This window comes from Phaethon aethereus (assembly GCF_964289735.1).
Source record: "Phaethon aethereus genome assembly, chromosome: 8".
In the NCBI taxonomy this organism is placed as follows: Eukaryota; Metazoa; Chordata; class Aves; order Phaethontiformes; family Phaethontidae; genus Phaethon; species Phaethon aethereus.
Window position 1 is genome coordinate 23,614,490 of NC_138584.1, and position 12,833 is coordinate 23,627,322.

Here is a 12,833-nt window from a genome sequence, read left to right on the forward strand (position 1 = left end):
TAATGAACAAAGTTACCAGCACAAATTGTAGAAACAGGTGACTTGTTGCTGCCTGTCCTGAATCAAAGCAGTTGTGAGCTTATCATTAAACTGATGGAAGAGTTGCCTCTGTTGGAAATCCCAAAGACATGTATATGATCACCAAGCATGAACTCTTCTGCACCTGCCTGGCTTCACCTAGATCCCTTCTTGCAGGCCAGCACTGTTCCACCTCCAAAGAGGAATCCACTTCCCTTTTGCTTTCCCTCGGAGATGTTTTAGGGAATCTTCATCTGGTGGTTGAATGGAAATCAAGTGTGTTCCAGCAAGGGAATGTTATACTGTTTATCAAGCCTGCCTCTGAAGCATATCACTTACTCTGACGAACACTCTTGCTATGCTATCTAGACACAGCTTAGTTGTCAGCTCCTAATTTATATTTTTCTGTTGCTGGCTGTGAGGAGGTTTTGTAAATGGGGTGGTATGGGAAGAGACAGCTTACTTTACTCAGTCTGCCTCTGAATTTGTCTTCTGCATTGCTGTAATGTGACCAGAGACATCAAAGCCTAGCTGTCTGTATGTGCTAAGAATGCCGTACATAAATTTTAAGAATATGTAGTAGGTCGTCAAGGCAGGGAAGAGTTTGGTGGAACAAATCCATACAGACTTCTTGTATGCTGAGGAAGTACAGTAAAACCAAGCCATACTTTTAACAGCTCTCATACTTTAACAGCTCTGACTATAATCTATTAGGTAAGACAACAATATTTAATTTATGCTAAAAGAAAGCAGGAAGCCTTGTGGCTGTGATTGAGAAGAATTGCCTAGCAGAAGAGAGGGTTGTGATCTGCCAGGTAATGACAAGCTGTGAAACCGTGATCCGTAGCTTTCTACAGAGATGATATGCTAGAGGACTTCTAGGTGAGAGAGACTGGAGGAACCCAGTTAAATATAATCCAGAGGTATATTTTATTTTACTTGTTCTGTTCCCAGTCTTTTGACTGGAAACCTGACAGTAAGTCTTGCTTAGTAAAAATCTCTTTATTTTACTGTTTAAAGGTGTTCTAGGACTTGAAGGACAAGGTAAGTTTTTATTAGGTTGATAAATTTAGAATATGTTTTTTACTTGAGGCAGCATTGTTGCTGCTAGCATCCTTGACAAATCTGCGCTGGAGAAGTACTCTAAAGGACCGCAGACATGACAAGGGCTGGTGGGAGAGCTGGTATGGTGTGATGCCCATTCTGATGAACAAAACATGATGAAGGCTACTTCAGCAGCAGGAAGGTTACTTACAGCTGTGTCTGATGAACCATGTTGGGGAGGGAGTCATGTAGCAGTTGTTGCTGTAGGATATTTTTGAGGTTATGGATGTTTGTATTGAATTGTGAGGCTCAGATGAGGTTTTCTGTAGTTGCTTTTGAGAAAACCAAGCAATTAAATTAACGTTTATGAAATACTTTGTGCTCTTACACTATACAGAAGCCTATGTGATTCTTTCTCAGCTCACAGTAGAAATGAAAACAGGCAGAAATGCTACTCCTGACACTAGCTGCAGCCCCAGTCCTGCTCTCAGCAGTGAGAATCGGGACCAGAAAGGGAGGACAGAAAACTGACAGAACGTGCATGTGCTGTTTCTTCCTTGTCTGCCATGCAATCTGTTCCAGCTTTTTGAAGAAGGATCAAGTGAAAAGCCAACAAACAAAATGTTTTTGATTTGCATATTGAATGTGCTTGGCTACTTCTGTTTAATTTCAGACCTTTTAACTCCTGCTTAGAAATATCTTCCCTCTGGCTCTTTAAAAGGACTAATCTTCAAGACCTGAAAAATGTAAGCAGTGTCCTATACAGCTGTGAAATGTGGAGTGCCTTCCTCCTGCTCCTTTTCATCCTCTTTTAGCTACCCCTTTTTACATCATCAAAGGCAGAGATCCCCAAAGGTGGTTGTGTCATTTGACTGTTTGTCGGGGATGCTGATCTGTACAGGATTCAAAGCTGTATCTTATCATAATGGAACTCAGGCTTAGCTGATTTTGTGAAGTGTTGCTATTTTGATGAATTAACGAGGAGGAGAGGATAGGATCTGTCCTGTTGAAAAGAGAAATCTATTTCAGTGCTCAGCCTTGGAGCTCTCCTTTAGCCTGTACACCAAACATCTTAAAAAAACACTTCAGCATATACTCTCTTGGAGAGCCAGGAATGACCTCCTTCTGATGTAGAATTGATGTTTAGTGAAGTTAGGAGTGATAGAAGATAAAGGAAGGTCTGATTAATTGAACTGTTCACAGTTCTTTAAGACCAACTTTATTCTGTGCTCTGACTCATTATGGTTACATACGGCAGTTGGGATGTTGGTTGGATGGCCTTTTCAGGCAAGCAGCTGCTCTTTGAAGTGAGAAAAAAAGAAGTTATCTTAGCAGAATAGCAGCATTCACTAGAACAATATATGGAGTAAACAGGAGATGTTTTTGTTCTGGGTGGCTCTGCAGCTGTTCTTACTATTAACAGTTCTGAGTATTCTTAATTATTTACCCTGAAGCAGTCTGTAGTTCTGTTAGTTTCATGAGGACACGTTTGGTCACAATATCTGCAAGGGTTCCTCCACGTCAGGGTTACTTTCTGTATTTACAGCAAGGTTTCTGGAGGAAACATTTTCCTCCCAATATGTACCCTTCCTCTTCTTAAGACTTCAGTGTGGTACTTATTAGATTAATTGCTGTAGTTATTAGATTAATTGCTGTCTGTTTGAATTCATGACATCTGTCTCTAATATGGGTCTGTGAAGACAGCTTTTTTGGACTACTTCAGAAAGAAGAGTGAGAAAAATTCAGAGCCTCATGACTATATACAGCATTTTGTAAAACTACTGCTAAACCACATTCCTTAATTGTGAGGTCACCTCTATGTACCATCTAAAGCAGTTTATTCACTGACCAGTGTTTTTTTCCTCTCAATTTCAATCCAGCCCAGGAAAAGAAAAAATTAAAGCCCTTGCCATATCCAGAGCTGTCTTTTTCCTTGGTTAATAGGAGTTAAATTGTTATTCATTCCCAGGCTGTCCACATCTTCCAAAGAAAAGTTTAACGGGCAATCTTTATCACCCTTACCCCTGCAAAGTTACAGAAGAACTGAATACAGAGGGTGTTGTGAACTGTTCTTGTTAAAGATTTCTTATCAGGTAGCTGACAAAGATCCTCCTCCCGCCCCTTTTTCTTTCCCCGAAGTAGGATTTATTCCCCTAAGGTTTGGTCTCTGCCAGTTGCCTGTGCAATAGATCTGCTACTGCAACAGAAAGGGTTGAACTTCCTTTGTGGGAAGAATATCTTGAACTTCCTTTGTGGGAAAATAAAAATGTCCAGACCAAAGATTAACCTGCCCCAATGTCTTGTCTCAAAGTGCTCCCCAGAATTGTTTAGGGAAGGAGAAAAATACACCAGTGTGAAGCCATCCTTGGTCCAGTGTTGCTCTCCAGCTTCCAAGGAGAGGAAGCTTTGGTATTCCTGAGTTGTGGATGCTGTGAGACCTCTTAGTTTTTGATCCCACCTATACATCTGGCTTCCTTAACATACTGATGCAAAGAAATATACCGATTAACTGAAAGTGCTTCCTTCAGTGTTTTGCTGTCTTTAGGATAATTTTGGTTGGTGATTCGATGATATGGGAAATCATGAATAATAAATCACTGTTGATCTTTTCCATAGCATTCTGCTGTACCAGTGTGCTCTCACATCTAGCCAAACACTGTGAGTTTCTCTGCAATGAAGTGTTCCATAGCTGATGGAACTGATTTTCTCATTTGGCATTTAAAACTGCTAAGCACTGGATTTTGACATTCAAATCTACTAAACTGTAGTATCCACAGATGTAAAACTATAATTTCGGCTATGATGCTTTTGGAATTCTTAGCTCATCTTTTTTTTCCCACAGCTGTAGGCTTTGGGGGAGTATTTTTGTTTTCAGACGTACCGATTCCTCCTAGTCTGAGCAGTGGATTCCTGGATTCTGATTGGGTTGAGTTATTTATTCTCATCTCTTTAGCACTTGTTTGTCTCTCCTGGGCCTACACTGCTGGATTCATTACGCTACAAATAGAAAAATACTGTTCCCCATCCAAAGAGAGCATTGCTCATTTGTAGATGTAACAGATGAGTGTTGGTGATGAAGACTTCAGGGTTACAGCAACAAAATGATGACATTTCAATTTATCTTCTTGCATTCCTTCGTTTGGCCAAAAGTGGATGTAATAGGTGAGCATTTTATTTCCCATCAGACTTTTAATTGGCTCACGTTTTATGGCAATTGTGCTAACAGTGAGTTTTGAGGGGTATTTAAATAGAGAATTGCAGCATATAATTTTTGCAAGTTTTGAGAATTACATGTTCTAATACTAGGGAGCACTATCATTTCTGACTTTGGGGAAGTAGAGTTTATTTTTACACTCTTCAGACAGTTCTTTCAGAAAGCAGTTCAGGTAGGAATCCCAATTGACTGCTGAGTTTTTATTGACTACTAGGTCAGTCCTAACACATCCCGTCTCCAAAAAAGTGACTATCCTCCATTAGGTCATACTTGTCTCTTATCTGTAAAACCACAATGATGATAGCTATTACTGAGGATGGAAACCAGTAATTTTGGATCTATGGAGACTAGAATAGGTAAAAGTCAAATAATATACATCCAGGAATTATGATGATTATCAGCAAGTTACTTCATTAAGTTACAAGTTTCTTTGTCCAAAGATTAATAAATAATCAAAACTCGGGGAGCAGTCATAATCTTTTTTTTTTTTTTCCTTTCTTTGGTAAACAGCTGCCTTCTGTGAAAATAAAATTTCTGTATTTCATGCTTTTTTGTTTAGTCTAACAATTGGTATTTCAGCTAGTTGTTTTCTCCTTTCCATGCTCCTTTAAAAACACAAACAAACCCTCAAATGGTCTGTTTTCTTTACTCCTTATCCGTGTCTGTCTGAAAGCAATTCTGTGTCTGAACGCAATTCTGCTTTTTCTCTGTGCTACTAGTCTTCAAGGTAAGCTGTAAGAGAAACAGAAATTTAAGAAAAAAGGGGGAAAGTTTATAAAAAACAAAGGAGATTAGGGATATTACTCAGTTCTTGGAGGAGTATGCAGCATGAGGTCACATAAAAAAATCCAAGAAAAGGCACATTTTGTATCTGCATCCTTTGAATCTGGTTTTATAAACTCAGCATTTAGTTTCTTTATTTACTTATTTAAAACAAACAAACAAAAACTTTCTAGCTTGACAACTTCTGTCCACAAGGATCCCAACACTTTTTTAGGAGTTGATAAAAGGTTATTCGTTGAGAAGCTCCAGGCCAGGGTTGTTGGATTCTGTGAACTATAAGAGATGATACAATGATATAGTCCTTTCTGATGTCAAATCACTTATAGCTGTACTTCTTAAGACGTTTATGCATTTAGCACTGTTGAGACTAATCTGAAATTCCTCCTGCTTAGTGGACTAATTCCAGGATAGGAATGTTTTGGGGTTTTTTCCCCTCCTAATATGTCAAAGATCAGGAATGGAATTTAGTAAGGAAGTAGGATCCTCATGCCTTTTTTGTGGATGGACGCCTCTTCAGTGTGGTTGTGCAAAGATGACATTTCACAAAGGGTGAATGGCATTCCCAGTGTTAGAGGACTTCAACTTCCCATGCCCCTCTGCCTAGCATGCGTTTCCCAAAGGGCACCACTGACTTCGTGTCGTGTCTTCATTCAGGGCTGTGGAGGTGGGTCATGGGTTTTGGTGGAATGCCTTTAAAACTTTGTTTTCCTGGGCCAGTTTAATATAACCTAATCTTCTTCAGCTGGTGTTCTTGAGTAGTCGAAATAAATAAATAAAAGTATGTGTTGATTATCTTCGCTGTTAAGAAATTAATTTCATGAGAAGCCATAATTCTTGGTGGAGAAGCAGAACAGGACATTTTTTTAGCATGCATCATATCTTTTAGAAAGAGGGATTTGGGCCATCTCTCCTCCTATTCGTATTTGGTCATACAACCTCCTCGAGGAATTTGCTTACATACTGAACTAACATTTGAAAATATTTACATCTATTTAGCTGGCTATAGTGTGATAGATGCATTTCCTGTCTCTTTCAGTGTAAGCATTCTGCTTTTTCCTCTTCTTTCTATCTCCTCATTCCTTTCCTTTGTTTGTTTATTTTTTACTCAGCTGGAACTAGAAAAATAGCAAATATCACATGATCAGGCTGTGTAATTCTTTGAACCAAAGTTTGGAAATTTCTAACAGAGCTGTAATCAGAGTTCCTTAAACTTCTGTCTCAGCGTTACCTAACCCACACTGCACTCCTGTTGGTATGTGGCTGGAGCTCCACGTTCATCAGCTCATCTTCTTTCCACAGCATCTCGCACTCAAGGAGATTCTGCCTATCAAAATGACGTGATGATCATGACTCTACTTAAAAAGTCAGAGGAGCAAATATGTTTTTTCAGTCCCTTGTTATTACTGGTGTATGGGAATTGACTATTGTATAGGTGAAGGCTGCTGCTGTTTTTAATGACCTCTGTTGTTGTTAATGACTTCTCTTCCTCTGACTGTAACTGAAGGAGACTAAAAGAGCTGCATCACCAGACCCGCTATCGGTGTCCTCCTATGCCCTTAAGTGAATGGATAGTATTTGCTGTGAGGCTGACAGTCTGTAATGAAGGGGAGAGTTGATGGGGCACTTCCTTTCTTATCCGTCTCTTTAACAGAAGTCCTTGTCAGTTGGGAAGGGAGGGCTGGTTTATGGTTTTGTTTCAGGGTTTTCTGCCCTCAAATGGGATTTATTGCTTTACAAATTTATGAGATACTATGAAACAGCACATTGAGGACTGGAAGCTGACTGTCTGTTAGGCTATAAGTAATGTATAAAACAAATACCATTCAAAGATCAGTGACCCTTTGATATTAACTGAAATGGAAACAAACGTACACCCCAGCCACTCTGGTTGTGTCTTCATTAGTGTCTTGTTTGGAGCAGTCCTGCAATTTTGAAGCAAATCCCATAATTATTTCTTACTGTATCCTGACTGAGTTCGCAACCTGGTTTTGAAATGTAGTCGTGGGCTTATTTGGGGGAGACCAAACTGAAAGCTTTATTCCAGGAGTCTATGAAGTGCAGCAGTAATTAACTGATGATGTAAGAGTGCAAACTAAAACTTGGCTTTTTGGCCAACGTTGAACCATGTATGTATGTGATGGATACATCTGGCCCAGGGAATCTCACTGGAGTCCTATCAAATAAAATGCCCTGAATCTCATGTGGTGTAGATATGGGGTATAAGCATTAAATGCCTTGATTTAGTGATCTGCCCTTTTTTCATCTGCCAAATTACTTGCTAATATTATATAATTTTTACTTCATAAAAACCACTATGTTTGACATGCCTTTCATTTCATGTTCTCATCATGTCTCCTATTCATTCCTCAGGTATCATGACATAAGCTTTGTAGAGCTGCTGTATAGGTATAAGATTTGGGTTATTTTGGACCAAAGAGAAAGAACCTCAAGGTGAGGGGCCAACCTAGAGACCATGTTGCCAAAGAACCCCTTTGCCTTGTTTCAGAAATGTATCAGTACATATATTTTCTGTGCAAGAGTAACAGCAAAAGAACATCAGTCCTCAAGATGATGTCAAGCAGATGAAATTTTTCAATTTTTGCAATCCACAATTGAAATTCCATGTGGAAGTCAAAGCAGCAAAATCTGTCTCTCAAAGTAGATTTTGTAATCAATTACATGAGCTTAGTTGCGGACATTTTTTTTTTCAGTAGTCCAAACACTGAGTTTGTATTACTAATTTCTTTTTTTAAATGGATTTAGATTCCAGTCCTATGAGGATGACACGCTGTCCCTGATTAAGACATGATGAAGGAATTAACCATGGTGACGTTTTCATATTTGAGATTAAAAGAAGACACATATCTGCCAAATGCAAACAGAAGGAAAAATCTTGTTACTTTTTCTTAAATCCTCTGAAAGCTGGATTTTTAACTTATCCAAATTGTGACATTTTGTTAAGATTGATGTCCACATAACAGTGTAGAGAAGCATAGAACATCTTAAGAATTCAGGATGTGTGCTAGTCTCATAGGAGAAAAGTTGGGAGAAAAAAAGCAAGAGTGCATTTTCTTTTTAGTGGAATAAGCCAATTACTTCCCTTTAACTGCCTTCATGCAGGCACTTGTTTAAAAACTGCCGATGTTTACAGTTACCGACTACAAATTGTTTCCCTCATTTATTCTTCATGAATTTATTATCTTACTGGGTTTTTGGGTTTTTCCTGCACAAACTCTGAGCAAAATTTAAGGGTCCACAGTGTCATTTAATTATATTCTTTCTACCATCTCCACTAGCTCTTTAACTACCTCAACCCAACTGATGCTTTCACTGTAACTAAGAGCATGAGAATCGGGAGCCACAATAGATATGTTTTAGACCTGGAAGATGTAGAGGAAATTGGTACTTTGTGCCATAACAGCCATAATACCTGACCTGCGTTATCGGCGTATCATTGGATTCCAGGCACAGTAATATGGCTAGTGAGATGAAGCTATTTACTAGTAAATCAGTAAAAAACTAATACTGTTTGGTCTGGTGCATAGTTCTTGACCCATCTGTTGTAAGCATCATTCAGGATTATGAAATGAGACTCAAACATAAGCATTGTAATGCTGTGCACCATGTTTTGGTAATTTGTCAGGCAGCCTTTGCAGAATGTACTTTCAGTAATAGTGCTGCTTCCATTTGGAAAGAAGTACTGACACCAAGCTGGGCAGGAGTGTTGATCTGCTTGAGGGCAGGAAGGCTCTGCAGAGGGATCTGGACAGGCTGGATCGATGGGCTGAGGTCAATTGTATGAGGTTTAATAAGGCCAAGTCCCAGGTCATGCAACGCTACAGGCTTGGGGAGGAGTGGCTGGAGAGCTGCCTGGTGGAAAAGGACCTGGGGGTGCCAGTTGACAGCCAGCTGAATATGAGCCAGCAGTGTGCCCAGGTGGCCAAGAAAGCCTGTATCAGCAGTAATGTGGCCAGCAGGAGTAGGGAAGTGATTGTGACCCTGTACTCGGCACTGGTGAGGCCGCACCTCAAATACTATGTTCAGTTTTGGGCCCCTCACTACAAGAAGGATGTTGACTTGCTGGAGTGCGTCCAGAGAAGGACAATGAAGCTGGTGAGGGGTCTGGAGAACAAGTCTTACGAGGAGCAGCTGAGGGAACCGGCGTTGTTCAGTCTGGAGAAGAGGAAGCTCAGGGGAGACCTTATCACTCTACAACTACCTGAAAGGAGGTTGTGGTGAAGTGGGTGTTGGTCTCTTCTCCCAAGGAACTAGCGATAGGACGAGAGGAAATGGCCTCAAGTTGCGCCAGGGGAGGTTTAGACTATATACTAGGAAAAATTTCTTTACTGAGAGAGTGATCAAGCATTGGAACAGGCTGCCCAGGGAGGTGGTGGAGTCACCATCACTGGAAGTGTTCAAAAAAAGTGTAGACATGGCACTTCAGGACATGGTTTAGTGGGCATGGTGGTGTTGGGTTGGTGGTTGGACTTGATGATCTCAAAGGTCTTTTCCAACCTTAATGATTCTGTGAAGTAGCAATACATGCAGCAGTAATAAATACATTGTCATCAGATATGAAGGAGATGCTTATTCATATGCTTCTGAATTGTGTACCTACTAACAGCAATGTGACTTTTTTCAAAGCTGGATTTGTTTGAAACATGCATAGTTCTCTATGGGATGCTTCATGCAGGGTGCTTTGCAGTCTGATTTATGGAAGAGCAATCTCTGCTAGATCTGTGAGTCTTGCAGAAAAAAACCCACAGAGCAAATATATCTAAAATGATGTTTGCTTGGATAGCTTCATGCGGTAGCAGAATGATAGACAGCAAGGCTGTATCCAGTCTTACTCTAAAGGGGTTACACCTAATGTAGGCTTATCGTTATGAGCATGCTGGCAATGACATTGTGTAATGTGTAATCTGAAGAAATTGAACAAATAAAATGCGTCCCTAGATGGGTTTAAAATGTAGAGTGCCCATTTCTAGTTTTCTGTAGCCTCCTGGCTCAATACATGGCTAGAAGAAAAGAGATGAGCAAATGTTGAATGATACGAGATGGCAGGTACAATTGGCTTACGAGAAGCATTCAGCCTCTGGCACTCTGGATCATGAACTTCATCACATCCAAGAAATGTTAACAGCTCGGCCCCTCGGGCTTTAGCGGCTCTGAGTATCTGTGTGGGTTTGTAACTGACAGCTCCGCCATCAGCATGCGGCTCTGACTGGCATTCTGTGCGACTCCAATGCATGCGGGTTTCAGCCTAATATTCTTTTGAAGAAACACCATGATGGGCATCTGAGTGACATTTTAATTTTATAATGAAAGCACCATTAAATCAGAAAAGAGAAAAATGCCTGTGTTTGTGGCACAAGATACTTTGTGTGACCACTGAGGTCATTTGAGAAAGGCCTGCTGTTGAAATAGTTATACAAGTTTGCCAGCAATGACTCACTACTGTGGTGGCTGCAGATAAATTCCAGTTGCTTTCTATTTGTTGTTGAAGATTTTGGTATTAGGGATTTTTGTATGTTGCTGAAACAGTAAAAATCCAGCAACACTTCAGTTTGCTTGATAAAGTTGAAGATTTCCCACACTACTTCATATCTGGAACACTGCAACAAACTCTGATCTGTACACCTTGCTGTCCCTTTTGACTGTGTCAGAAGGGGATATATTTTTAGCACCATTAAAACCTTGTGTTTTGTCAGCAACAGGCCTTTCCTTCCTGTGCCTAACGTCTAAAGAGATCCTGTCTGGAGTCGGAACGCAAATCATTCAGTGCAAGTCTTTGGGATTCAGGCTTCTAGATGCTCACGTCTTAGATGCTTTCTCACCTCTCTCATTTAGAGATATGTATTATCATATCATACCAGCTATGGAAACCAAACTTTTGGATTTTGGTTGTGCTAGGTAATGCTACACCTGTATCTATCCCTCCATATTTACAGAATGTATTTAGAGAAATCTAAACTTTTGCTGTAAATAATTGACAGCATAAGTAGTCAAATGTATTGTTCAGCCATCCTATAGATGAGGAATTGTGATAGTAAAATATTACATGTTTTGACCAAAACTGTGCAGGAAAACTGTGGCAGAACTAGAATCAGGTCCATGTTCTTAAGCTTTTTCTGGTGCTTTTCCTCTGCAAATGTCTTATGACATTAAATACTTACAGTGACTTTTCATTTTCTCCATTTTATTTCCTTTTCCAGCTGTTGAAGGTTTAGATTTTTATTCAGCAGAAAGAGATTTTATTCTTTAAGAACTATAGATCTAGGAGGTTTTGTACTGTATGCAGCTAACTGTAAAATTAACTGTCCATCTATTGATCACCCAGTTGGACCTGGCTAGTAGTCTCTTGGGAAGTGACCCCAGGACCAGTACAAGAGGGATAGTTACTACTGATTCAGCATGGAGTTACTGTTATTCAGATACGTAATTTTGCCAGCCAGGGTTCTGTTTCCACCACTGCTCACAATCCTTCCAGGACCCTGTCTTCAGCTCAGGGGTCTGCTCACTTGAAACTCTCGGAATCCACGCTCATTACATTTAGCAGTCATTTGCTAGTTACCTGGTGTTGGTGATGCATGGGAAGCAAAGCATGGTTGTGATAATAATAGGCTCTTCAAAATTATTTTTGTCGATCTACTCTGGGGATCTGTACTGTCTTCATTTGACTCCCACTGTTGACCTGTAGGAAAAAACCTTTCATTACTTGCCTACTACTAACAAAACGGTGTATCAAATACAATATTATAGATTGACTCATGGCAGTAGTTAACACTTGCAACTTCCACTGAATGTTGAGCATGTAATTGTAAATGTTTTTGGTTTTTTTAAAGGAATGTTAATAATTCTCACTGTAACTGACAATAAGGTATCTAATGTTACTTTGAAAGCACAAGTGAATTAAATCTTGTAATGTTTTCATGAAAATGTAAAAATTGTGCAGGTGGTAAATAGGGACACAAATAAAATTTAAATGTTTTTTTCCAGGTCACTCAGTAGATCTATTGTAAAAGTATATACTGGACTTAAATATCTTGTTTCTGTACAAAAACTAAATGAAGAAAACCCCCAATACTCTGAATTTGGCCTCGAAATCACTAGGCAAGCTGAATTAAGACAAATCTCAACAGAAGAGCAGCAATGTCATGTGTTTCAAATGCTGAAAGCATCCATCCCTTGATGATAGGCTGTCAGAACTGCTCAGCAGTTTGTTTCAAATGCTTGAAAGGTTTGATATTAATGATAAATGACTAAATGATATTCTAAATAATACTTTTCTATAATTTTAACTTTGATCATACTTTAGAACAATAATCAAAGCAAAGTGCGGTTTATGTTTCTTCCTTTTGAAAGGTTGAAGTCTAAAATGGTATCTTGATATTTTTCTTCCGTAAGCTTTACTTTCCTACGTATGAAAATCTTTCAGCAAAGTAGTGGTTTAGTGGTATTTCAGATATCTTTAACCCTCTCCTTTGTTTGTTGTTCTCCTATGATGCTATATTGCAACAAATAAATACCTGTCTGTGTTTCCTGTTATTCCTCACAGCTGTTTCGGAGAAAAGCTGTAAGGGGAAAAAACCTGGATGATTGCAAAAGCCAGCTCATAGGAGGAGAGTCCTGACTCTCTACTTATTTTTTCACAGGCCTCCAGAATTGGCATCAAAGTATGCAAATTTCTCTGAGGGAATGTGCAAGCCTGGTTATGCATCAGCGCTCATGACTGTCATCTTTCCAAAGTAAGTAATTACTGGGTGTTTTTTCC

The 12,833-nt window shown here is 39.5% G+C and overlaps 1 protein-coding gene across 9 annotated transcripts in view; it reads left to right on the forward strand.

Annotated features, from left to right (window-relative positions):
• The window catches only part of ST3GAL3 (ST3 beta-galactoside alpha-2,3-sialyltransferase 3), a gene marked incomplete at both ends in the record, with an annotated part of 188,601 nt that overhangs the window by 59,657 nt on the left and 116,111 nt on the right, over positions 1-12,833 (forward strand). For 7 of the 9 annotated variants that reach the window (XM_082003288.1, XM_082003290.1, XM_082003292.1 and 4 more), the window contains one exon: positions 12,715-12,807. The exons of the other annotated variants lie outside the window; for them this stretch is intronic. In XM_082003288.1, coding sequence (XP_081859414.1) covers positions 12,715-12,807 — 93 coding nt within the window. The remainder of the gene's footprint in view (positions 1-12,714; positions 12,808-12,833) is intronic. 9 annotated transcript variants of the gene reach the window in all.